The sequence below is a fragment of the Artemia franciscana genome, chromosome 16, assembly GCF_032884065.1.
Source record: "Artemia franciscana chromosome 16, ASM3288406v1, whole genome shotgun sequence".
Lineage (NCBI taxonomy): Eukaryota > Metazoa > Arthropoda > Branchiopoda > Anostraca > Artemiidae > Artemia > Artemia franciscana.
In genome coordinates, this window is record NC_088878.1 from 14,181,789 (window position 1) to 14,208,578 (window position 26,790).

The following is a 26,790-nucleotide window of genomic DNA, read 5'->3' on the forward strand; positions in this document are numbered from 1 at the left end:
AAACAGCAGCGATACGGTTAGGTGAAGGCATTCCCAAATCCTGAAGAGGTTTGTTTGCCATACGTACGCACAAATCTTCTATAATAACTAAAAGCCATTTATTATTTTTATAATTTTTTAGAATATTCGGAAATACTTTTTCAATCAATTCATTTTTGGACGTCACTAAACTACAGAAATCAGCAGGTAGTTGTATACGTCCTGAAATTGAGTCTATCGTATCATAAATGTCTTTTTGTTCCGACGTTAACTTGTAAATGTTATTTTGTACATACGACAATAGATCACTCGTACTGTAACTTTGTTCACGATCCAATTCTACACATGTCGAAACAGCAGCGATACGGTTAGGTGAAGGCATTCCCAAATCCTGAAGAGGTTTGTTTGCCATACGTACGCACAAATCTTCTATAATAACTAAAGTGTCGTTATAAATTTCTGATGTAAAATCAAAAGTCATTTCTGACGTCTCTAACTGTTTTCGATGGAGTATATCTTCGAACATTTTTGACTTATATTTTTCCCATAACTCTGTAGGAGCTGATGGAGAGCAAGTGTACGAATTTGACTTGGGGTTGACGTTTCGCACGCGTCATTGATGCAGTTATCCCAGTGTTGGTCATTCTCCAATAAATTCAGAGCTTGGCATGCACTACGGTAAGTGTCATGTATAGTACCGTTTACAGTTCTCAAATACTCAAAGGATGTCGGACCGGGTACATTCACCAAAAGCAGGCGTAGAAAGAAGCATTCATGTTGATTGGGGTGTTATATGGTTACATGATTACATGTTGATCATGTTGATATATGGTTTTAACTACGTAAAACTTGCGAATATACAACATTCTTTGCTGTCCCATTGTCTTTGCATATAAATAGATTGTCAGGTTTACCGACTCTTGAACATGCAACATATAATGGTCCATGGGAAAACAATCTGTATTCAGATCTATACCTCATGATTCTAATGATTGCCCTTGAGCTTTGTTGATGGTGATTGCTAATCGACCATTCCCTGTCCCGGTGTCCCGGTCGTCATTTATATCCCCCTGTTTCCCCCGGTGTCCCCGTTGTAGTTGTGTCCCTGTGTCCCGGTCGTCATTTATATTCCCTGTGTCCCGGTCGTCATTTGTATCCCGGTGTCCCGGTCTGTATATACATTCGTTTTTTAGTTTTGTTTTTCTCCTTTATTTTTTTCCTTTTTTTTCTTTTTTAGCTTATTTAGATTTTTAGATTTTTTAGTTTTTTTATTAGTTTTTAGTTTTTTTTTCTTTTTAGTTTTTTTGTCCCGGTCGTCATTTATATCCCCCTGTTTCCCCCGGTGTCCCCGTTGTAGTTGTGTCCCTGTGTCCCGGTCGTCATTTATATTCCCTGTGTCCCGGTCGTCATTTGTATCCCGGTGTACCGGTCTGTATATACATTCGTTTTTTAGTTTTGTTTTTCTCCTTTATTTTTTTCCTTTTTTTTTCTTTTTTAGTTTATTTAGATTTTTAGATTTTTTAGTTTTTTTATTAGTTTTTAGTTTTTTTTTCTTTTTAGTTTTTTTGTAGTTTTTACCATCTTTTTAGTTTTGTTAGTTTTTTTTTTTTACTTATGTCCTGGTCGTCATTTATACTCCCTGTGTCCCGGTGCTTTGTTGATTGCTAATCGAACATTCCTTTTGTCCTGGTCGCTTTCTCTTTGAGTGTCGTCATTTATTTTTTTCTTTTTTAGTTCTTTTAGTTTTTACCTTTTTTAGCTTTTTTAGTTTTTTAGATGAAATTTTTTTTAGTTTTTTCCTTTTTTTCTTTTTAGTTTTTTATTGGTTTTTACCTTTATTTTAGCTTATTTTTCAGTTTTTTCCTTTTTTTTTAGTTTTTTTTTATTTTTTATTTTTTTTAGTTTTTTACCTTTTTTTAGTTTTTTTAGTTTTTTAGCTTTTTTACTTTTTTTATTAGTTTTTAGTTTTTTTGTAGTTTTTGCCTTTTTTTAGTTTTTTCAGTTTTTTTTTTAGTTTTTTATTGGTTTTTACCTTTATTTTAGCTTATTTTTCAGTTTTTTCCTTTTTTTTTAGTTTTTTTTAGTTTTTAGTTTTTTTAGTTTTTTACCTTTTTTTAGTTTTTTTAGTTTTTTAGCTTTTTTATTTTTTTTATTAGTTTTTAGTTTTTTTTGTAGTTTTTGCCTTTTTTTTAGTTTTTTTTTAGTTTTTTAGCTTTTTTATTAGTTTTTAGTTTTTTTTTGTAGTTTTTGCCTTTTTTTAGTTTTTCAGCTTTTTTAGTTTTTTTATTAGTTTTTAGTTTTTTTTGTAGTTTTTGCCTTTTTTTAGTTTTTTCAGTTTTGACGTCACCTGATCAAGTTTTTTCAGGTGACGTCACCTGATCCACGATCCACAGATCCACAGACAACTTATTTTTATATATATAGATAGTTTTTTTTTTACTTATGTCCTGGTCGTCATTTATACTCCCTGTGTCCCGGTGCTTTGTTGATTGCTAATCGAACATTCCTTTTGTCCTGGTCGCTTTCTCTTTGAGTGTCGTCATTTATTTTTTTCTTTTTTAGTTCTTTTAGTTTTTACCTTTTTTAGTTTTTTTTAGTTTTTTAGATGAAAATTTTTTTTAGTTTTTTCCTTTTTTTCTTTTTAGTTTTTTATTGATTTTTACCTTTATTTTAGCTTATTTTTCAGTTTTTTCCTTTTTTTTATTTTTTTTTTATTTTTTATTTTTTTTAGTTTTTTACCTTTTTTTAGTTTTTTTAGTTTTTTAGTTTTTTAGCTTTTTTACTTTTTTTATTAGTTTTTAGTTTTTTTTGTAGTTTTTGCCTTTTTTTAGTTTTTTCAGTTTTTTTTTTTAGTTTTTTATTGGTTTTTACCTTTATTTTAGCTTATTTTTCAGTTTTTTCCTTTTTTTTAGTTTTTTTTAGTTTTTAGTTTTTTTTAGTTTTTTACCTTTTTTTAGTTTTTTTAGTTTTTTTTAGTTTTTTAGCTTTTTTATTTTTTTTATTAGTTTTTAGTTTTTTTTGTAGTTGTTGCCTTTTTTTAGTTTTTTTAGTTTTTTAGCTTTTTTATTAGTTTTTAGTTTTTTTGTAGTTTTTGCCTTTTTTTAGTTTTTTTAGTTTTTTAGGTGACGTCACCTGATCCATCCACAGATCCACACACAGACAACTTATTTTTATGTATATAGATATAATCTGGCGTAACGGACAGACAACTTATTTTTATATATATAGATATATATATATATATAGCTTTTTATACTTTATTCACTAGCCTTTTTACTGTATGCTGCAACAACCAGCTTCCTGCAACAATTTTTGTTTTAATGAATCAAATCAATTTTGTTCTAATCAATCCCCTCTTAACACTTGCACTCAGAATTGGTCACACTTGTACTCAGAAATCCCCTGAAGTAAAAAAAAAATGGATTGTATGCAACTGTTGAATCAACTGTTGAATCTGTTGTATTGCATCTAATCAATATATATATATATATATATATATATATATATATATATATATATATATTTTCTTTTTATGTGTGCATGGTTTTTAGATCTGTAACATTCGAATCAGACTTTCAAAAAAATGATATTTTTCATTTAACAGTAAAATAGGAATAGGAGTAGAGTCACATAATTATTAATATTTAAGTATAGAACAAGTATTAGAATAACTCAAATTCCAACTATTCCACAGGAAAACCAAATATTGCTTACTTGTTAGAATTTTATTTTTATTTACCAGTTTTTTTTCATTATATTTTTTGTGTCTTCTAGATTATGCACTTTTTTGTCTTGTAAGAATTTGTACAATTGGAGTGTTTGAATCGAAATAAGGCTGGTTGTGAATGATGAAATTTAGCCAAAGTTTATGTATTCGACATCTTAGTCTTGAGTATATATGCAATAGAACTTTCGAAAAGCGATTTACTGACTACATTTGTGCATGCATTGTATGTTGAATGTTCATTTTTCTTTAGTTTTTAACTTGGGATTATTTTACAGTTGCCAAAGATGGAGCAGGAATCTAATCAAATGCAGTCTCAGCCAACCTTGTGCAGGTCTGGCTGTGGATTTTATGGCAATCCTGGAACTGAAGGAATGTGTTCTATTTGTTTTAAGGAGGTAAGAGCACGTTTTGAGAGATGTTACACTTACAGAATGAGAATAAGGAGCAACATGGGTTAAAATTTATTGATTGCTATATTCATTTTGTAAGTATAAGCTGAATCTGCAGCACATTAAAATAATTGAAAACTCCAGAAGATGCAATAAAAAAGTACTAGCTAAATTCTGTTCTAGATTTTGTGATTAGGCAGCTCTGTTTGCAACTGTTATTTATTTTGTTTTGCCTCGTAAATCTGAGATGTTAAGGTGCTGCCTTTAAGACATTGCAGGCTTTCCTTGTACATGCCTTGCAGATACAGCAATAGGGATATCATGGGGGTTTGATGCTCCTTACTTCATATGTTTCTTGCCAGGAGAAGTGTCAAGCTCTGATAATAGGTAATGATTATGCTGCTGTGGATTTAACTGGCAAATTATCCAGATAGCCACCATATAAAGTCATTTTTTCTTTCTTTTTGGGTTAATTTGTTTTTACTGTAAATATATATATATATATATATATAAAACAGATCTGCCTTTTATTATGGTAAATCTAATGGTTTATTACTGCAAGTATTATGAACATGCATTTTGAAAAAAAGGAGAAGTACCTAGAAATTCAAGGAACAATCTAATTAAACCCCTCTATAAAAAAGCAATAAGAAGGGCTCTACAGATGAAGGTTGGCAAAGACCATCCTTTTGGCCAACCATTTGGGGCTGAAAGAACAGTATATTTTTCTTGAATTGGGTGGGAGAAAATCATAACGAAGGATTTAAGGGAAATCAGAACTTTTAAGGAGGGTGTGAAGAGGGAGGTTTTAAATAGATTGGGATAGAGGAGGAGCGTGAGTGACTATTTTGGCCTCAAGTGACTTGGTGGTGCAATGAGCTGTTAGTATTAAATCTGAATGTATAAAATTAATTAAGTTTAAATATATCTTTCAAAAGTTTCTAACATAAGATAACTTGCATGACTTTAGAAAGAAGTAAACATCTCCTTAAAGGAGAGACTTTCTCCACCTGATTGAAACTGCATCACCAAATTCAGCACGTCAAAGAAACTTATCTCTGGGGTTTCAAGTTTATGTAAACAATAGCACAAAATTTTACAATTTTTCTAAGAAATTTTATAATGGAAGCATGTTTATTTGCTGTTGTCAATTGGAAGAAAATGTATGGACCAAACATGTAATATTGATGGTGAGAGGAAGGAGAGTTTATTGTATAAATATTTTTAGTTAGAATCAATAGAATACATTTATGTGATACTGTTAGAAAGCTGGAATTTTTTTTAGAGTATTTATGAAACATGTTGAAAATTGTAGGATATTATAGGAGCTGGATCTGGTTTGCTTTTGCAGCTAGAGTATTTGCCCATTATTTTCATCTAATTCCTTGATGGCCAGGAGAGCTTGAACAGTTAGACCAAAATCATTTTGTCCCTGATCGGTTTGAAACTTATAACCGTAAACAATTGGCCAAGAGAGAATGTACAAAAATATTTCTTTTGGGGCGCAGCCCCCCTCTAAATAAATATTAAGGAAAAAAAGAAAATTTGGCAATGACAAAGGCCCAAAAACTTTCCAATCGACATAAAGCTTGTATATTTAAGGGGACTCTAACGCAAAAGAAAAAAAAAGTATTGGTTCGCCCAAAAACAGAATTTTGAAAGGGCCGAAAAAGCTCACCCCCTCCCTGCAATTTGCTATAGCAAAAGATTGTAGAAAGTTAGAGAAAGTGCAGGAACTGGGGTGACTCAATGGGTTAGACATTTAAGTTCTAGTGCCCTTTTTTAGGGCCAAAGTGGCTGGAGGGTAACCAGCCTTTCTTCAGTGCACTTTAAGGCACCCCACCCCACAACTCCCATAGTATCGGACCAAGTTTGAAATTAGTCTTTCCGCTTCCGCTGAAGTTGCCTTTTCGTCGAAAGGTCCAATAAGTAAGCGTTCAAGGTCGATATCACCCACACAGTTTCAGGGATGATGGCTTTAAATTGTGTAAATTACCCAATCTTCACAGATAGGTTTTAGTAGAGAAGACTGTCATGTTTGGTCTTGATGATTCGATCAGCTGGGAGCTCTTCACTAATCGTTCACAAAGAAAAAATTCTCAGTTTCCCAAGTGTATTGTCTGTAAACGACACGCATAACTGAGTAAACCAAAAGACGCTGTGTGCACCAGAATTTTCAAATTATATGCAGCATTTAAATAGTGACTTGAGAGATCAATTTGAAAATTTCACGTGTGTTAGGGATTAGGGGGAGGGATGTTCAAATGGATCTCAAATTTTTGATTGGAGGAGACTGACAGAGTTAAATTGGAAGACACTATATGTTTCTGGGTTATCAAATATAATATTTGTGAAATAACTTGTTAATGGCTTGGGATTGAGTTGAAACTTTCAGGTACTATTGGCGAAAGAAATGAAAATGGTGATGGTGAGGGGAATCCAAGTTTTATTGGGGGGGGGGGAATGGGGATGAAAAATTCATCTACAATCTGGCGAAATATTTTTTCATTTTAAGCTCCAATGGGTTTTATAATCTATGCACGGTGAAATAGCGAGGTAAGTCGAAAGACTATGTTTTGCTTGGTTATCAAATGTGGCACGTCTACCATATATTCGGATTAGCTTGGGGCGTCAAGATGAAAATTTTGGAGAGCGTTGATAGAGGGCACATGTACGTTGAATTATGACTTGGACAGAGGGCAGAGCTAAATCAAAAAGCAAATCATATCTGAAGTATGGGGAACAGATAGGGGATTGAGTTGAAATTTTCAGGAAGTGTTGAGGGAGGGGCAGGTGCTTTCCAAATTTTATGTTGGTGGAAGGGCTAAATAAATTATATTTCTATGATATTTTGACACATTTTGTCTCTATTTGGGGCAGTGGTAAATTTGTAGACTTAACATTCCCTGGTCATCAAAATAGCATCTACAGTGTCTCTGGGAAGTTGAGGGGAAATCTGTTGAAACTTTCAGTTAGTGTGTAGGCGAAAGGGACTCTTAATTGTATGTCGGGAGGGAAGCGGTTAAAAATTTAGGGATGGATGGGCTCATTTATTCTCATTGGCTATGAAGAATAAATTTTCAGCTCAAATTTCTAATAGACAATCGGTAAATAAAACGCTTGCAAGTACTAGCTGGCAATACATTAAATTCATTAATGCTTTCAAAGAAGCGTCAGTAAAACTTTAGCGCCCTGATTGGAGGATTGAGGGAGTAGCAGTCCCTGTAAATGTATAGGATAATTTTTGTTCGTTAAAGTTTTGATCTCTTTTTTTTATTTAAAAACCAGCTTGCCCATTGCGCGTTGCTGCTATCTCAAAAGGAAGAAAATCCTCCCACCCCTTTCGGAAAGTTTTCCCCTTGGAAATCCGCAGGCCCCCCTCCCCCTGTGACAATCCTCCAAAGTAACGGGTCTCCTTCCTTTTTTCGTTACTGTAGTTTTAAGATGTTTTTGGAAGTGCCGTCTAATTGGAATCAAATGTTCTAGTTTTTAATCAGTATATTACTGAATCTTTCTACAAAATCTTCTAGAAATTAACAAAAGGGTGTTGCTTTTCCACACCCTGTATCATATTATTAATGTTAAATCTTAGTTTCAAAATTAAGTTTCCCTAACAATCTTAAAAATTTCCTCTTGTACACTAAAGTGGCTACCTGGAATCCGTGTGAGTAATAGCACATTATTAAGATATTTCCAAACCCATTCGAGTAGCAAGAATTAAACTAAATAAATTTTATGAATTGTTATCTGGCAAAGATATAAATTTTCTTTTAACTATCTATTTTTGCGATTCCCCCACCTCTGTCCCCACTAAAATAAAATCCTACACATGTGTTAACCTATTCTGCCGAGATATTGATAGTATATTTTGCTATCTTGACATTGAGAGAATGCATAAATAGTGCTTTGTAATATCGCTCATAACATAATGCTGGGAAAATGGTTACTTCAATTAATTGCTTGGTACAATTATATTTAAGTGGTCAGATATTGATAAGGAAAGTTAATTGGGAGTAATGACATCCTTGAAAAAATCGTTGTTCAGAACTACATGACCTTTTCAGATACACAAAACCTAAACTTTAAGGTTCATAGGTACCAGACGATTTCCAAGAAGGGAAGAGTTCTCAAAAAGAACTGTTTTTAGCCTAAATTCGTCCTTGATGCCATTCTAATATTAAAGGATACATCCCCCTCTGCTTGTGGAGCTATGAACAACCTTCTGTTTGCATATTGATCAAGATCTATTGGCTGATTTAACTGATTCTTTTCAGGCTTTGAAGAAAAAACAAGCGCCACCAATGAGCTCGAGCAGTGCCGGTAGAACCTCCCCGTCAGTTCTTTTTAGCCAATCTTTATCTTCGTCTTCGCCCACTTCTAGCCAATCAATTGTCAGCCCTGTCGTTACTGCACAACCAACTGTCCCCTCTGTTGAAAATGTTGAAGGTGACTTTCAAATTTCTTAAATTCATTTTTGTCTATTTTTGCTTTTCTATGGATAATTATCATGTTTGCCTAATTTAAAGTTAATTGGAAAGTAATATCAGTTAAAAAACGAAAATACTATTTGCCATCTTGTGTCTTAATGAAGGTGTCTTATTGACCTGTTTTCTTATTTGAGCAAAAATAGCCTGTTATAAATATCTGCAGTAACGTTTTGTAATTCTAATATATGTATGGCATTTATATCGCCACACAAAGTAAAAACACTTCCACGGAAATAACTTCAGTTTACGGATTCTGTATTTTTTTTTTTTTTTTTTTTTTTTTTTTTTTTTTTTTTTTTTTTTTTTTTTTTTTTTTTTTTTTTTTTTTTACAGAAAAAAAATTCAATCTGTCTCCTCACTTAAAGTTTCAATCGTAGACATAAATAATCATTTTACCTTGTCTTAAATGTCAGTTAAATTAAAAAGTCTTATTAGCTGAGTCTTGGTAATGTGAAGAATAAGTACAGAGTTCATGCTCATTGAATTGATTGTGGTTCCTTGTACAACCAAGGCCTTGACCAGATTTTTTTTTTATTGGAGGGGGGCGAGAATTCCTAAAACACGTCGAAAATGTGTTTATATGCATTTTTTTTTACATTTTTACGAGTCGAAATTTTTTTCTAGCTACAAACTTTTGCACCACCATATATATCTTTAGAAAATTAAGGAAAATCAAGAATTAGATTTTTACTGAAAAGGGTCTCCTTTATTCAGTTTGTTAGTAGCAGGTGCCGAATTAAAAAAAAAAACCTTAGTGAAGATGAGCAAAAAAAGCTAAAAACATATGATATTAAACAGTTTAAGATGGTTTTTCCTCTGGAGGTGTAGTTGTCTTCTAGAACTAATAAAGTGTTAATCAAATCAGGAATCCAATTTAAATAATTTTTTTCGTTCATTTTTTCACGGTTCAACGTGGCAACACTGGCAAAATGTGAAACTTTCCATAAAACTTCATGATTTGGAGACAACCAAAAAATCTGAAAAAAAATCGCTAATGAACTGACCTAAGACCGCTCCAGGGGGGAAACGTTTTTATTTTTTATGTCCTTGGTACAGCAACTGGTTAAAATTATCCCATCAATTCATGGAATATTATATTTACGGAAATCTGCATGTTTTTTCTCTAAGGTATTGCTTTCTGCATGTTACTAGTAAAAAATTGCGTATCTTACCAAAATCTATGTTAGTCATTCTTTGAGTAAGATGATGCCAGGAAATATTCTTTGCTAACGGAAAAACTATTACGCAGCACGTGACAAATGCTTCAGTACAGAGAAGTTTCTCTCTGCGTTGTCTATTTGATTGTTGTCGTAGATAACGATATATATAACTGCGCAAGCAAATACACTCTCTTGAAATAATAGGAATGTTTTTGTACTGTTGCTATTAAATAAAATTCGAGCCTTGTGCGCATAATTTATGTTTCTGCCAAGGATTTTGGCACTTAAGCAAGTCTTTTTTCAGGTCACCCCAATTTCCCTGCATTTTTAAAAATTTCCCTATTGAACTCCTCGGGAAGGAGGTGAGTAGTTGCAGGGACTTTGCCTAGTTGTTACGTAAAATCGTTATGGGATCCATGCAAAGATTTAGTCCAATATCATACATTCTTTTTTTATCCAGAAGTAAATGTTATTTTTTAACATGTTGGTGTTATAACTTTCCAGTCTTATTTGGATTCCAACTAGACAAAGGGGTTCTTATTTTCCCTTTTGCCAATTTATTGATTTTTACCACTGTTCCTTTTTTTTACTTTTTGCTTTTTAGAATAGTCATTGTGTTTTGAATGAAAATAGAAAAATTGCTGAGATGATTGTGGTTAAAAAAAAATGTAAGCCAAGTATGTTTGCTTTTCTTTCAGTAGTTTTTTTATTGACATAATAAATCTTTAGATTTCTGTACGTAATCAATCTATCCTGTTTTTTTTAATTACTTGTTTGCTATCCTTATCTTTTTATGAATCACAATCCGTTAGATTTTTCATTTATCTACACATCTTTTCTATTAATGTTCAAACAACTCTTCTAGTGGGCGGAAAACCATGTTTATTTGAATCCGCTATTCTTCTTTTTTTTTAAATAACTAGCTACCAACATAGCAGAAACAATTACTTCTACCTTCCGGGCGGGAACGTGTGTGTGGTGGAAGTAACTCCAAAAATGTGCCCCCCCCCCACAATTTTCTAATTTGCTTCAATTTGTCTGTTTTTGATGTTTCTGATGTTTTGATGTCTTTTGATGTTTTTGATGTTTCTGAATTAAAATTACCCCCTCTTCCAAAGAGCTACGCTCGTCTTCCAGAATCTTATGGATTTTTAAAATTGTTCATTAGTCTCCTGGTTCTTAATTGTACTTCGCCTCATTTTTATGCATTGGAGTTGCGTTTTGATAATTTTTTCATCTTCCCCAATCACTATCCTTTAGTGTACTATCCAAAATTGAGAGTTATATACAAGGAATATTTTTCTGTTTTTTGGTTTGTTAGCTATCAATATTTCATCCTAACCAGGATATTAGACATTGATTTTATGGGTTTGTAAAAGCGCTTATTAAGAAGTTTCTTTTTTTTAGATAGCTTTTTTGCTATCAAGCAAAAAATCTGGGTTTGCATATGGGTTTGTAAAAGCGCTTATTAAGAAGTTTCTTTTTTTAGATAGCTTTTTTGCTATCAAGGGGGATGTACTATTCAGGCTAAGTTTCGGAAATGTATTTAAAGATGCACGAAACTTAGAAACTGGGCATTTTAATGAGTCATGCCTACCTAAAAACTTTTTTTTGTTTGTTTTTTTTCATTAATTTTAAATTCTTTATTATTCTGTAAGTGATGACATTCCATCAGTCTGTTCAGGACTGACAACTAAAACAAGTAGGAACATTGAGAAAACTCCTGAAACTTACTGCTATATTGTAATATTTCGTCAAAAATGTATGCTTCAAAGTCAAATTTCGAAGTAAAAGAAAAAAAATCGTAATATTTTCCACCAAAAAGCGACGGACACAAAATGCTTGGTTTTAATTGCTTGGTAATTAATTTGTTGACGTCCCTATTTGAGATGTAAGAACTAAAAATGAAGGTACATGTTTTTTTTACGAACAAGAGGGCAGTATCTATCAAAGGCATTCATTCAATTATAGACATTTCTTATATAGATTTGGCTTCTCCTTCGACAGCTGCTCTTGCTGCCTCCACAAGTTCCACCTCCCTGGTATCTGCTGTCAGTGATGTCCAATCAGAAACTAGCAGCGTTGCGTCGCTCGAATCTGTCGACGGTGGGGATAAGAAAAAGAAGGGAAATAGGTGTACAATGTGTCGTAAAAAAGTTGGATTAACAGGTAATTTTTTCAATAAGATTTGTAAATGGTCTTGTTTTACTGGCTCATCTGCCACTCTAAATGCAATACGGTAAATTTAATACATAAAAGAGGCTTTCGGTTCTATTATTCAAAGCCAAGTTTGTAATCAATGACATCGAACTATTTAAAGTGTTGGTTGCAAGTTTCTTTTAATTTAAAAAGATATAATTCTAGTAAGCTGTACTTTTTGGTAGGTGTTGTAATTGAAAAGAACTGTGTTTTAAGCTGTTACATTATAAAGGGATTATTGTAGGTATGACTTACACTTCTTTTTAAAAGCGCGCACCGAAGGGGTTTATTGGGCTTTTTTATCCAAATTATGATCATATTTACTTATTTGCTGTTTTGAAAATCTGAATTCCACCTCGGAAGCAGTTCACTGCATTTGCCCCTATTAATGTGACTCTTGTTTTTTTCAAAAACAAGTTTGGTTCTTCACTCAATACTCTTTATCTATATGTCTCGGCCGGCTGGCTGACATTTTTGGGAGGACTGAAATTTATGAATTTTGTTGACTCTCTTCTATGAGTTTGCCTTTTTGTCTCTGTTTATTCTAATGTGTATTATAACTTCTTTTAAAAATTAAAATCTTTTCAAATCTGACTTTGTTCTACACTTGTACGCTAAGCCTCGGCAGGGATTTTATGCAGAGAATGGAATCATACTTGCTTGGTTTCAAGCTGTTGGTACACGTTGTAAAACGTCATAGGTTACCTAGATTTTTACCGAGCATTTCTATGCTGTTGCTACTCTAGGGCGGACACATTGGGTGGTAAACATACTACCGTCACAATGTTAGTCGAACATATTAGACCTAACACGTCATAAATAAATCATAAGCCTTTTTGTATTTTCATTGAAAATAACTTAGAAAAAACGACAAATTCGCCCCCCTCCCCACTCACACTGAAGAAATACATTGTGTATTCCTACAGACGTTGGGAAGGGGGTGGGGAAACTAGAAGCTATTCTCAAAACCAATATCTTAGGTAGAAATTTTCTCAATGTAAATAAATCGAATTTTGTTAAAATACCGTTAAGTTTAGGGCACATAAATTGGATTAACGCTAATTTCTTTTTATTTATGATAAATAGGCTTTGATTTGTTTTGGGTCGAAGGCTGGGGCTAGTTTGGCCCAACTCCCTGACCCTTCAAACTTCCTTGAATTTTTAGGCACTTTTTTTACGATTGTCTTCCCCCTTCCCAGGAAAGAAAGTCATTTATGGCTTCTAGTTTAGTTTTTTCTTTATGACATGGCTTCTGCAAACACACATCAGCAGTCGTCAGTGGTAAAATAAAAACACCAAGTGTGCCCGTTTACTTTTAGTTCCATGGGCCACTATCTCGGCATAGGCGTTAAAATAAACGATTGTTTATTTTGGAGTTTGTGTATTGTAGTGACAATGTACTGCTGCATTGCTTCCGTCGACATTTGTTCTACCAAGAATTTTTTTTTTTTTACTGCCCAATGTGTCCTTTGCAATACCATCCTATACACCTATACAGTTCGTTAAAAAAAAATGCTAGCATGTCTTGGGCCATAGGATTGTTTCGTGTGCTGAAGATAAGCAATTATCTCAGAGTTGCCGACATAGGCAATTATAATGACAAAATTTATTTGTAAGTTCGAATAATTCCAAAATTACTGCGTTTTACGTTTTGAATACTTTACAGAATTTTGTACTCTGGTTTCAAAGATTTTGAAAGATGTGTGGTGTTATGATGAGGATTTGAACCAATACAGGAGATGTCCCATCTTCTGTTTCTTTATATGAACGAATACTAACAACAGAGATTTGCCAGTTTTTCACAGGTTTTTTCATTTGAACTGCTGTAAATGCAATATGTCATTTACGGAACAACTTCAAATTAATTATGTTATCGATACCATTGCTTAACTCTTTCCGAATTATTCGAGATTTCCCTAAATTTTCGCACAAGGGAATCAGTTTTTCCGAAATCTTTCCGAAAATTAGTTAACTTACCGATTTGTACTTAGTGGCAACATTCGTGTATTTACGAACGTTAATTTTCGGAGAGTCGCCACTTTCTTTTCAATTGCCATAAGTACGGCATGCCATTTACAGAACAAATACATTCGATTATGTTTTTGGTACTCGTGCTTTAACTATCCACGAATTATTCGAGGTTTCCTGAATTTACTATTTCCGTAAACGGAAATGGTATATAATATATATATATATATATATATATATATATATATATATATATATATATATATATATATATATATATATATATATATATATATATATTCGTTCGTATATTTACTACTACTAGTAACAACTAACTGCAGCACCAAGCCGCCTGAGGCCAACACAGCTGTTCACACTCCTCCATTTCAAACTATTCGAAGCTTCCCTCTTTATACTCTCTGAAGATATCCTACTTCTTTTAAATCCTTTCTTGTGACCTCTTTCCACTTCATTCTGGGGCGACCTCCTTTTTTATTTGTCCCTAGATGGTTAGCCGAAAAAGACGATCTTTGGCAGTCTGTCATCATTCATCCGCAGAATGTTTCTCAGCCATCTCTAACTTTCTCTCATTGTAGCCGTAGAAAGCGGGACAGAACCACATTTTTCGCACAAGTTACTATTTGAAAGATGGACAGTCAAACGGGTATCCAGAGACAGTTCCTTTGGAAAACGTCTAACAAACCTCTTCTGTCTTTCGAACCGTTTTTATCATTGTCATCTCTGTAGCTTCCAAATATTCTAATCTTGGTTGGTCAGACCTGTCTCCCAGCTGTAAAAAAAAAAAAACAAAAGAAATGGGCCTTGCCTATTCTATTTCAACATTTCAACTGCATCTAAAATCTGTACTAATAATATTACAAATTTAAGTAAGGCTATCCACTTGATTGATCTTTTCGTTGCCTAACATCACCTCTTTAGTCTTCATTTATTCCCAGCCTAGGCAATTTAGTCTTGTTAACATTAATTGCCAAACCTATTTCTGTACCCTGAACTGTCAAAACCTCCAAAACATACATAACCTTATCATAATCTTAAGTCTAGGAGTTTTACTTTCTCATTTGATTCCATAGTATTAGCCATGTTCCTTAGGACAACACAATGATCCCTATAATTGGGGATAGAACGCAACCGTGCTTAGCTCCTGATTCTATACGAAATCAGCTACTAACCTCATTTTCTACCTTATCCGCAGTAATGTTGTCTTAATACACAACACTTACAAACGTTAATTTTGGGGGAGATTTTCAGGGAGAAGTCAGTTTTGTTACAACTGCCATAAGTGCTTAAATTTGATTATGTTATTGATATCAGTGTTTAAATTCTTACGACGTTTCCCTGAAATTTCACAAAAGAAAATTGGGTTTTGAAATCTTTTCAAATGTTAGTTAACTAAACCTAACTATGTGTATTTTGTGGTAATAGGGAGAAGTAAGTTTTCTTTTGGGGAAATGGAGGAAACCCCGAAAGGTTGGAGGCAGTCTTTGCATGGATTGTTACCGAAGACATTTTTCACAATATGATCAAAACCCTGAAAGGAAACTCCTTTCTCTGTTTTTACTTCATAGACTTCATTAATTTCTCTTCTGAATGATTCATTTGAATATTTGAGATATGTTAAGACTGTCTTATTATTTTAGGATTTGAATGCCGATGTGGTGGTATGTATTGCGCTGTTCATCGGTACAGTGATAAACATGATTGCACCTTCGACTACCGTGAACATGGCGCTGAAGAAATTCGTCGAAACAACCCAATTGTTGTTGGTCAGAAGATACAGAAAATTTAAAAAAGAGTGGAACCAAAAACATGATGAAATTAAGTTACAGCACATAACAAATATGCCCCAACATTTATTTTCTGCTGCACGTTTTAGGAAAGAATATATATATATTTAGGTCATCTGCTGAGATTTTGTGTGACTAACTAGTAGGGTATTTTTTTCTTTCCCAGTTGAAACAATTTTTTTTTCATTTAATAGGTGGTGCTCTAATCGATTTTGAGTTCTGCTTTATGTGGAAAGTTTTTTTTTTTGTTCGACTTTTGTTTGTTTATTGAAGAAAGAAAGAAAAAAAAGTTTGCGTAATCGGAAAAGCGTGTTTGTGCTTCTATTATCATTACCTCTAGTATGGTTGCGCTTATTTTTGTTTGCTTGTGTTTTCTTTCTTGTTTGTGTTTGTTGTAGGTTAATTATGACCGTATTTGAATTTCTTTCGTGAGGGAAGGGGATTACAGTATGAAAAACATGTTTGACAAAAAATGAGGCTGTTATTAGACGGCAATACATGGAAAGCTTCCACCTCGTGTGAACTTTCTTTTTATTTTGTGGAATGAAAATAACCGTAAAATCAATTTTAACTAAAGACGAATGTGTACTCGAGCCTAATTTTGGGTATATCGTAAATTGATGTATGCCCGAGTATTCAGGGCTGTATCCAGGATTTTTTTTTTCGGGGGGGGGGTACAAAAAAAGAACAACTAAAAATTGTATCAAAAATTAGTTTATATTCATTTTTGTTACGTTTTTACGAGTCGGACAAACATTTCGGGGTGGGGGGTTAAACCCCTCTCCCCCTGACTACGGCCTTGCCAGTAATGTGTAAATGAAAAATTTTCCGGTACAAAATCTGATAAAGGTAAAAGAAAAAATATTATTAGTTTGGAAATCTTCATATTATTTAAACAGATAGCTTCTCAGTGGCTTAAATTACTTTCTTTTTCTGTCGACCGATTAGAAATATTTTACACATAGACGGCACAGAGAGATATGTTTATCGCATGAAGTGGTTGGTTTGCTGGGAGGGAGGTACAAGCCCTTGAGTTGTGAAGAAGAGTTTGTTTTATCGAATATTTCGGAAAAATAAATCAGTATTTCAGGAAAATCTTGTAGTCAAGTCTTAAAGGGGTGCAAGCTTTTATTAAAATGCAGAGGGGTGCGAACTAAGAAAACGGTCGGAAATTCCAGTCCAGGGTTAGTTCAGTTCCTTTTTAGGGGGGGGGGTAAGGTTGAATTAGCGAGATTAGTTATTTTTGTTACTTTCTTGGCAATAAAAAAATCGCGGAGTTTTGATAAGGTAATATAATGATGTTAAATAATATTAACGAAGCAGAATTGTTTAGGGTATTTTATCGCACTTGATGATTAACCTAGATGAATTTAGAGGGATGTGTTAGTTTCGTGGTCTTTATTGTTTTGTTATTGCTTACGATCCTTGGGTCGTTTTAGTAGAAGTTCTTTATCTTTGTTTCAAATAAATAATTTCTAATTGAGTCGTTCAGAAGCCAAATCGATTTACTCCGCATTTCAATCTATTAGATTTTTAGTGTTAAAATATTTGTTTTACTCCTATCAAGCAAGTACTAGGAGCAGTGGCGGAAAATGACTAAATTTCTTTTTTTAAGAAGTCAGTCGGAAGAACTATCTACTGATACACGTTCACATTTCCCTATATTCAATAAACTCATAAACATACATCAGAAGCATTTTCTCCCCCGTTTCATAGGTATAATATCTTCATCATCTGCGACGCATATACTCTTCTATTCTCCTTTGTTCTGTTGGTTATCTGATTTGGCAGTTGAGCCGCTCAGTTTTTAGAATTACACATCACTTATCTTTGTTTATCTAATTTGAAATGAGTCATTAGATTCGAATTATTAACAGAGAAAATAGTTTTTTGTGATCTTTGGAAATAAACATAGACAAGTCAATCTATTTTTCCCTTTCGTTTTGTTGAATTTGAAGAAGCATATTTAGTAGAGGGATAACTTTTTAATATAGTTTGTTCCTTACTGATCTTTGGTGCTTAAGAACTTCTGCACAGGAGAAACAAGAAGAGGTACAATAATCTCTAAGGTCGTTAAGTAAGGCCTTTCCACCCTAAGCATGTTGGTGTATTAGTTACTTTTTTTTTCTGTAGCTATCTTTAATATTTTTTTTGGCAATCATTTGCTCTTTTTTTCTTAAGCTGGTTGTTAGCAAAAGTTAGAATAATTAGCGTTTTATACTGAAGTTGAACCACCCCTCCCCCTAGGATGACTGAATATGAATGTTTTGCTTAAAATCTTTTTGAACTTCAACAACAGATGTTAAACGCATTTTAAAACTATATTCATTATCTTGAATTTTGTATTAAATAAAAAAAAAATATGTAAGTTGGGATATTGTTGCAATCTGTTTTCGTGTTAATTTGAAGACAATCGTTTACCGTATTTTTTTTCTCTCTTGGCTAATTATCGAATTGGAAATCCCTCTTAGCTGTAAATTTAAAACCCACCTAGGATGACTAAAAAAGTCCCTCCCCCTAGGATGACTGAATATGAATGTTTTGCTTAAAATCTTTTTGAACTTCAACAACAGATGTTAAACGCATTTTAAAACTATATTCATTATCTTGAATTTTGTATTAAATAAAAAAAAAATATGTAAGTTGGGATATTGTTGCAATCTGTTTTCGTGTTAATTTGAAGACAATCGTTTACCGTATTTTTTTTCTCTCTTGGCTAATTATCGAATTGGAAATCCCTCTTAGCTGGAAATTTAAAACCCACTTTTCCAAGTTCAAAATTCCACCTTTATATTATTTGTAAGGGTGTTTCAATACTACTTAAATGTAGTTGAAAGAAACCCAAACAAGTAGAAAAGTCCCTTTTTTAAAAGAGACACTTTCAGCTCGAATGTTTAGATTTTCTATGACTGTGAATTCTGTTTTGTGAAGTTGATCCTAGACGTGATTTGCGCCATTTGTAGATTATTCTCCCATTTCTTCATTGTCAGAATAAAGTTTTATATATTGCGGAAAGTTTATTCCTTATGAAAACAAGATTTACAACTATTTGTAAAACTAAAGTTTGTAAAATTTGCGTCGTCATACTGATTATTGGTCAACGCCATATAACCAACAATGACAGTGTGGGAAAATACGACTGATAGGACTTAATCTGCATTGCTGTGCTGATCTGGAATATGGTCAGTTCATAGTTCACTGACATATGCGATTCTGACCGCTGCTTATTTTAAAAAAAGTCGTTGGTTTTATATTATGCAATTACACGATTCTTTTCTTCGTTTTCCTGGTTCTGGGAGATTTTTTTTCTTTTAAGGTATATATATTTTATTGTGTCTACATTTGGATCATATTAGGTTATATAGCGATACGTGATTTTGCCTTGTAATTTGAAATTTGTTTTTCGAATCATATAAATAAACCGAAAACTATAAAAATTGTGTTTTTTCTTTCTATTTCCTTTAAGTTTCTTAACAAAAGTCGAAGACTATGGTTACTCAAAAGCGTTGGGGGACATTTGTTGCTGATTTCCACCCAAGCATGTACAGGGGATGGGGGCTATTTGGAAACTCCAAGATTATTGTCGTCAGCCATTTGTCATGGAAATTAAGCAACAAGTCATATCCAAAGTCACAATAGTCACAACCAAAGAGTATGGATAACTTACAAGAGCGGAAAATGGCACTTGTGTCGACAAAAAGGCATTAGCACCTTCTAGCGTTTGGCATTTCCTGGTATTATTTCAAGCTTCTTATTTGTTATGTTTTTTTTTTTTGCGATAAGACTTTTAATAGCAAACTGATTTCGCCTTATTACTACACTAAAAAACGCCAAAGATTAGATGGTGTCAGTGAATAATTTTTGACGACACTAGTGCCAGTTACTCTTATAAGTTACCAGTACTCTTTGACCACAACCTACTTAAATGAGATCCACTATCGTTAACCCCCATTTACATTTCACGGACTGCCAATTTATTTTTCACTCATATGAACCCTTTGTAGGTTGTCGGCCATCATTGAAGGGCCTATATAAACTACTTTGGGTATCCAGTGGAGTCTGAAACTCCAAGTAAGGAGTCTCAACTTGAGGTTCATTTTTAATCTTTGTTTAGTCCTTCGGACCAATTTCATGAGGATTCCAAACATTTCAGCTTTATAAATGTTTCCACAAGCGACCTGTCAATGTTATGATAGGACTTAGTTAAAATGACAGAATTTTGCAGGTAAATTGAGTTGGAAATACCTATAGTTGATCGAGGATGATACCCCTTTTCAATGCTTACAATGAGGCTAATTTCTTTGTTTTTCCAAAATTAACTAAAAAGAAAGATGATGAAATCTCAATTCGGCCCCTGAGGAAGGGGGGTGGGATTTCAATGGAAGAATTTAAAACATTTCTAATAATGGACAGAGAGGTTTTTGAAATTGGTTACTTGTTTCGTTATTACATCATTTGATTTTTGTGCACTAATAATGCTTTTTTATTAATTATGTTTTATTTATACCGTTAAGCAGAAATAACTTTTCAACCTTTTTAATGCTTCCACTCGGCACCTATTAGGACAGGAGTTCGCGACCATGTTAGAATTTGAGGGTAGAATGAGTTAAAACTGTGGGATTGGCCAAATGACTTTAGGTTACCCAGGATATGCAAGCAGAAGCCATTTTTAATCAAATAATGTTTCAATTTCGCCACAAAAACTAGTCCAGTTTATATTCACGAAGAGAGTAGGGGTAAAGAAATCCAAAAAGAGGGAAAAAACAGGCCAATGTTATTGAAGAATCTTTTTCGGCTAGATACTTTATCTAAATTGGTAAATTGAAAATGGTACTAGAACTTCTTACGTCATGAGGTTACCATTTAAGGCAGGAAGCATAATAATCTTCATCATTAAAACCCTAGAAGTTGCATCACATTCATATGAAAACTTCGAAATCGATGCTTGATCAAATTTCATCGTAGCCCTTCAATCCCCGATCTTGAAAAGCACAGAAACCCAGCTGCTGTTTTTAATCTTCGTTTTCCTTTTCGCGGTATTATTTCGCGAGCACTACTTTTCCTGTAGTTTTTGTTTTTAAAGATATTTAATAGCTTTAAAGTATATTGAGATTATCTGTCTTGGCTTTTTCTACGATTAGCCATTGCTTAATGCCCACAACTATTCGATTTTAATTCAATTTGAGGAAAACTTTGATCCAAATCCCTTGTTACATTCTACTTAGAAATGACTGATAGAGAATTTTATAGCCGATTCTACTTATATAGAGAATTTATATTTTTCTTGCTGTGCCACTTTTTTGTACAGTACAGTGTATTACAGTTAGCTAAACCGCATCCCCCCATGCCGAAAAACACCGTGTATTTATAAGAGATCTAAGGCCAAAATAACCTACTATGAGAAAACCAAGAAGGAACTGTGAAGAAGGAGCTTGTGGCACGTAGGAAGAAGAAGGGAAATAAAGAATTAAAACTGCATAAAAAAGCGAGGAAAACTCAAAATCAAAGAAAAAAAAGAAACTATCAAACCAAATATATACAATAGCTACTCCATGACAGAAACCCCAAAAGTAAATATACAATAAAAGAGCCAATCCTCTGAAAAAAACAACGCAGAACAGCTGTTATTTTATTATGTACTCTACTTTCATAGTTTGTAACAATGAAATGACGATTGTGTACATTTGAATTGATTGTTTTGTTTTTAACGCTATCCCAAAGAATCCGTAAAACTTTCTCTACTTGTTTTAGCTTTACTCTGTACTTGTAGCAAGACTACGGTGCTGCTTGTTTCTACTACTTTTTAACTAAGCAGGCAATGCTCCACGTTCAAAGGCGTTAGAAGTGCATAATCCTTATTACGCCATGGCGAAACGAAAGATTCTTTTTAGTTAAATTTCAAAGTCAGAATGACAGTATATACAGTGCCAAAGGCGGATTAATCAAAGTTCACTTAGATCACCACCACAATCAAGAATTATTAGGTTGAACATTTACACTTTCCAACATATAAGCAGGTGCATAGCTAAGGGGGGGGAGACCCCCCCCCCCCTGAAAAGCTCAAAGGCAATGGCACAGAGTGCCGACGCCTTGAAACTTTTGGTGTCTTAATTCAACTTATGTACCTGCATTTGTCGGCACACTGGACGATCTTGTCGGCACGTTCTCTATATCCCCCCACTATCCCCAACTCAAAACCCTAGCTTCGGCCCTGCATATAAGGAATTGAAAAGAAATAAAATCTACTTTTAAAGTTTTTCAGTAGTATGTGTCCTTGATGTCAAGAATTTCTGTGAAACTTGTGTAAAATATGTTGACAATGAAGCAGAGGGAGACTAATAAGGATTTAATCCTTATTAATCTAATTAATTAATTTAATCCTTTTAATCTTATTAATCTAATTAAGGAAGGATTAAATTAATACTAAAATGGAGTCATGACAATATAAAAAGCACAGTACCGGTGGGTCTATTTTTTGGGCAACCAGCCCATCAATTCTCTTTGCTCCTGCTCTGTCTCAATTAATGAATACGAACTATTTCTTTCCAAATGCATCGAATATGTATAAAATAAAATCACACAAGAAGATCAAGAAAAGGAAGATAATTGACTTAATTGCTCAACATCTTGAATTAACGTTTGTAGTTCGGGGCTTGAGAATTCACCAAGTTCCGTCTCCTTCTCCAAAGCTAAAAAAAAAAAAAAAAAAAAATATACACAACAAAAACTAGAAATCTGACGTCACATCATGATAAAAATGGTCATTAGTTTTTTTTATTGCCCCTCAAGGAATAATTTCTCTTCGTTTTAAGTTTTAATGACGCCCCTTACTTTCAGTTAAAAGAAAACTTGTTTTTGTTAATTAATTTCTGAACGTTTTTGCGTTAATGCAGGTTTTGAAGATAGCTCACCGTACACGACAATTAAAACAAAATTTGCATAATGATTCTACTTTTTTAATGAATAATAGCCTTATAATTACCTAAGCTTGATTTTTGTTCCAGTTATCTAAGAATGACTCCTGAATCACAAAGGCCGTTTAATTAGAATAATAACCTCTTTTAAAAGTAAAAAAAAAAAAAAAACTTTAGCGTAAGAGCGAGCTATTGAGGAGAGGCAATCCCCCTCATATACGTAATATTTTATGTTCGTTTTAAGTTTTAATGTTGCTCCTTACTTCCAGTTGAAAAACTTGTTTTTTTCTTATTTAATTCCTGATCGGTTTTTAAATAATGCTGGGAAAACCGTCGCCCCCCTTCACGGAAAATTCCCTCCCCAAATGAAAAATTCCTTCATGGAAAGATCCTCCCACGTAACCATCTCTTCCCAACCCCCACTAGGAAAATCCCCCCTGAAAATGTCTGTATGCTTCCCAATAACCGATACTATATGTAAACAATGGGCAAAGTTTGCAGCCCTTCCCCCGGGGACTGTGGGAGATTAAGTCATCCTCAAAGAAATAGTTATTAGATAATTCAACTATGCTGAACAAAATAGTCATCTCAAAATTTTGATCGGGTGACTTGGGGGGAAAAATTAGCATGGGAGGGGGCCTAGTTATCTAAATTTTTTGTCACTTAAAAATTTTTGTCACCAATTTTTTTTGTCACTTAAAAAGGACAATAGAACTTTTAATTTCCGTTCGAATGAGTCATCTCGCGATATTCTAGGAACCTGAAAAAAAAACATGCATCCATGATCTTTCTTCTGGCAAAAAATTCAACATTTTTGCAGATAGGAGCTTGACACCTCTACAGTAGGGTTCTCTGATACGCTGAATCTGATGTTATAATTTTTAATCTAAATTCTATGAATTTTAGGGGATGTTTCCCCCTTTTTTCAGAAATAACGCAAATATTCTAAGTAACTTTTGATGGGCAAGACTAAACTTGATGAAACTTGTATATTTGAAATCAGCATAAAAATTTGATTCTTTTGATGTATCTATTGGTATCAAAATTCTGTTTTTCAGAGTTTCAGTTACTATTGAGCCGGGTCGCTCCTTTCTTACAGTTAGTTACCACGAACTGATTGATACTAGCAAGACGACTTCACCTCAGGTTTGTCAACAAAATACCCATGGAATTTCCATTCATTGGACTAGGTCCAATTTATATAAGTGGATCCGAATTATTTGCACTCACACGCCCTATATTAGTCACTAATTTAGGAAAACAGTTTTCTTTTCTCCTGCTGTCTCTTTCATGTGTTTTATGTTTTTTTTTTGTTTTTTTTTATGTGTTTGTGCTGTTGCATTGGTGATTTCTCTTTTCATGATATATATATATATATATATATATATATATATATATATATATATATATATATATATATATATATATATATATATATATATATATATATATATATACTAGGATAGTTTAATTATAAAAAATAGAAATATATATATATATATATATATATATATATATATATATATATATATATATATATATATATATATATATATATATATAACTAGGATAGTTTAATTATAAAAAATAGAAATATAATTAGGATAGTAGCCCTATTTAATAATATTCAGCAGTGTTTAATTAATAGTAGTAGCAGTAACTATAATTTACCATTTAAAACCCGCTTTGTAACATTTTATAATAACATCTTATATGCGTATCATAAATTATGTTACATTATATTACAGTTATATTACATAATCAATATATATAAAAAATTTAGTGCATAATATACTATTAAATTATGTAATTTATTATACTATTTAAATTATGTATTTTATAATTATACTTACATAACATAAACTATGTTATATCAGCTATTAATATTATAAATTTTAAATTATTTTATAACTATTAAAAGCATATAATAATTTAAGAACACTTAATAGCATTAAGTAGTATTAAATAGTATCTAATAAGAAAACTTACCATCTGCCAGTTTTTCCAGGGCTTCGAGTCGGCTTTCGACTTCTGCATGGGATTCTTCAATATGTGAAACCAAGTTCCCCAAACAATCGTCATTGTTGATTCTGTCTTCTGCTTGTGGTATTCCTAAAAGTAATTCTAATGTAAATATTTTTTTTTTTCAAATACGTCTTTTGGTTTCGCATCGCATAACAAATGATGTTTAATGTATTAAATGTGAGGAAAAGGAAAAGAAAAAATACCAAGCTGTTTTCCTACTTTAGTAATTAAGAAATATAAGCACCTGAACGAGGTCTGGACCTTACTCGTCCATCCAATCAACTAGGACAAAGAGTACAGCTAAACACAATCAACCAAAAAGAAGGGTTCGTTGACATACAACTTCGTCATTAGTAAATTTACGCCATCATAAAAAAAAAAAAAAAAAAAAAAAAAAAAAAAAAAAAAAAAAAAAAAAAAAAAAAAAAAAACACCTCGAATCGAATGAGTTATTCCCAATTGATCATCTTCAATCAGGGCTCCTCAGAGAAATACACACTTGCCTATATGGATGACTCATTTTGGATAACTTTCGAAAATCTTGGGTTGAGGGGAAGGGTGGCGAAAAATCTGAGAGGCAAAAACAACGAAATAGCCCAACAAATTAGTGGAATGGCCGAATTCTAGAAGGACAATATTTTCTATTGATTCAGCATTTTTTGGCTCTTGGACACTCTGGAATGAGAATACTTCTCTCTGAAAATTTTAAATGACCTAGATTCTTAAATGTATTGAAAAAAAAAATACTTTTTCGTTATTTTTCCTTCCTATGCTGTTGATTTCAGTTTACAGCGAGAGAGGGGATACGGTAAAGCCTGTGGAGGTTTTACGCAAAGTGTAGACTTCTGGCCAGATCGCCATTACGCTTTGGCAAGCTGCACAGAATTCTCGCATGTACTTTTAAAGAAATAGCAAACACCTAGCCTTGAGCCAGAGCCTACAAACGCTGCCATCTACCATTAAATTGTATTTTCATTTGTGATTTTGGTTGTATTTGTTTGCCATTTCATTTCCTCCGTTTATGGCCGAGGCAGAGGAATGGTTATCACATATTTCTCCCCAATTTTCATAGTTCTTTAGCATTTAAACGGACGTTACCCTTTACTCGCTTCTTGGTAGCGATACTAGAAGGTTAGCCCGCTACAAGAAAACCAACCGATTGATAGTCTCTGGAGAGCTGATGAAAGTGCATTACATCAATCTTTTTGTACAAACATTCTTTTATAAGTGACAACTCTGAAATATTCAAGGGGCTAGGGGCTAATACTTTGTCGCTATGGTACTTATCGAGACAATAAAATAAAAACTAAGAGGGAAAACATTCTTTTGTAAGAGACAACTTTAAAAGTTTCCAGAAGCTGAAAACTTCGTTGCTTATTTTACCTATCGGGAAAATAAACTGGATAAAGACTAAGCGGGAAAACAAACTGGGTCCTGATTTGCCACAAAAACGAATATCCTGGGGCATATGCTTTTTGCACATATTAATAACATAGGGCACAGCCTAGTTAACCCTCAACTTTGCCAACGACACAACCACACATGAAGCCTTGATGACAAATAAATACCCTATTGATGTTTCCCTTTTTGTATTAAATTTTCTGTATAAGAAAATAGTACTCGGACAATAAACTTTGATGTAGTAAAAACAAAGGAGTTGCTTGTTTCCCAAATGAAGGTCCCATATGGCCATTCTGGCTTCATCTTTAGGAATAAAAAGGTTGTTCAAAAAATTACATATCCTAGGAATTCATTTCTAAGCTGATATTCTTTGGAATGCCCACCTCGAATAGGACCAAAGCTCCTCCACTAGAAAACTGAGAGCGATTTTTCTTCCACAGTTTTTATTCAATGTAACTCAATCGTGTCTTTACATAAACCCTAAATAAGGCATGCTCAAAATGGGATTGCCTGATTTATGCTGGAGGTTTTCAAACCCACTTGATACCCCTCCAAGGGATATATAATCGGGCTGAAAGGGTAGGCTTTACTACCCATAAAGAGCAATTCCTATCTTTAAAGGTAAGGCTCAACGTCTCAAAGACTGACTTCTACATCCGCTCACAATCTCCTCAGAAGCTCTCCCTCCATGTGGAAGTACTTATCAGAACAGCAAAACAAACGAGCATGTACACAG

General features: G+C 33.2%; 2 protein-coding genes across 3 annotated transcripts in view; one reads left to right on the forward strand and one right to left on the reverse strand.

Moving 5' to 3' along the window:
* Positions 1-19,151, forward strand: part of LOC136037105 (AN1-type zinc finger protein 6-like) — a 29,776-nt gene extending 10,625 nt beyond the window's left edge. The window contains exons 2-5 of the mRNA XM_065719566.1: positions 3,982-4,101; positions 8,370-8,541; positions 11,729-11,911; positions 15,568-19,151. Coding sequence (XP_065575638.1) covers positions 3,991-4,101; positions 8,370-8,541; positions 11,729-11,911; positions 15,568-15,716 — 615 coding nt within the window. The 5' untranslated portion in view covers positions 3,982-3,990 and the 3' untranslated portion in view covers positions 15,717-19,151. The remainder of the gene's footprint in view (positions 1-3,981; positions 4,102-8,369; positions 8,542-11,728; positions 11,912-15,567) is intronic.
* Positions 19,152-22,252: 3,101 nt separating this feature from the next.
* The window catches only part of LOC136037106 (PHD finger protein 20-like), an 80,770-nt gene continuing 76,232 nt past the window's right edge, over positions 22,253-26,790 (reverse strand). For both annotated transcript variants that reach the window (XM_065719568.1, XM_065719567.1), the window contains 2 exons: positions 24,618-24,740; positions 22,253-22,403 (listed from right to left, as the gene is read on the reverse strand). In XM_065719568.1, coding sequence (XP_065575640.1) covers positions 22,303-22,403; positions 24,618-24,740 — 224 coding nt within the window. In that variant the 3' untranslated portion in view covers positions 22,253-22,302. The remainder of the gene's footprint in view (positions 22,404-24,617; positions 24,741-26,790) is intronic.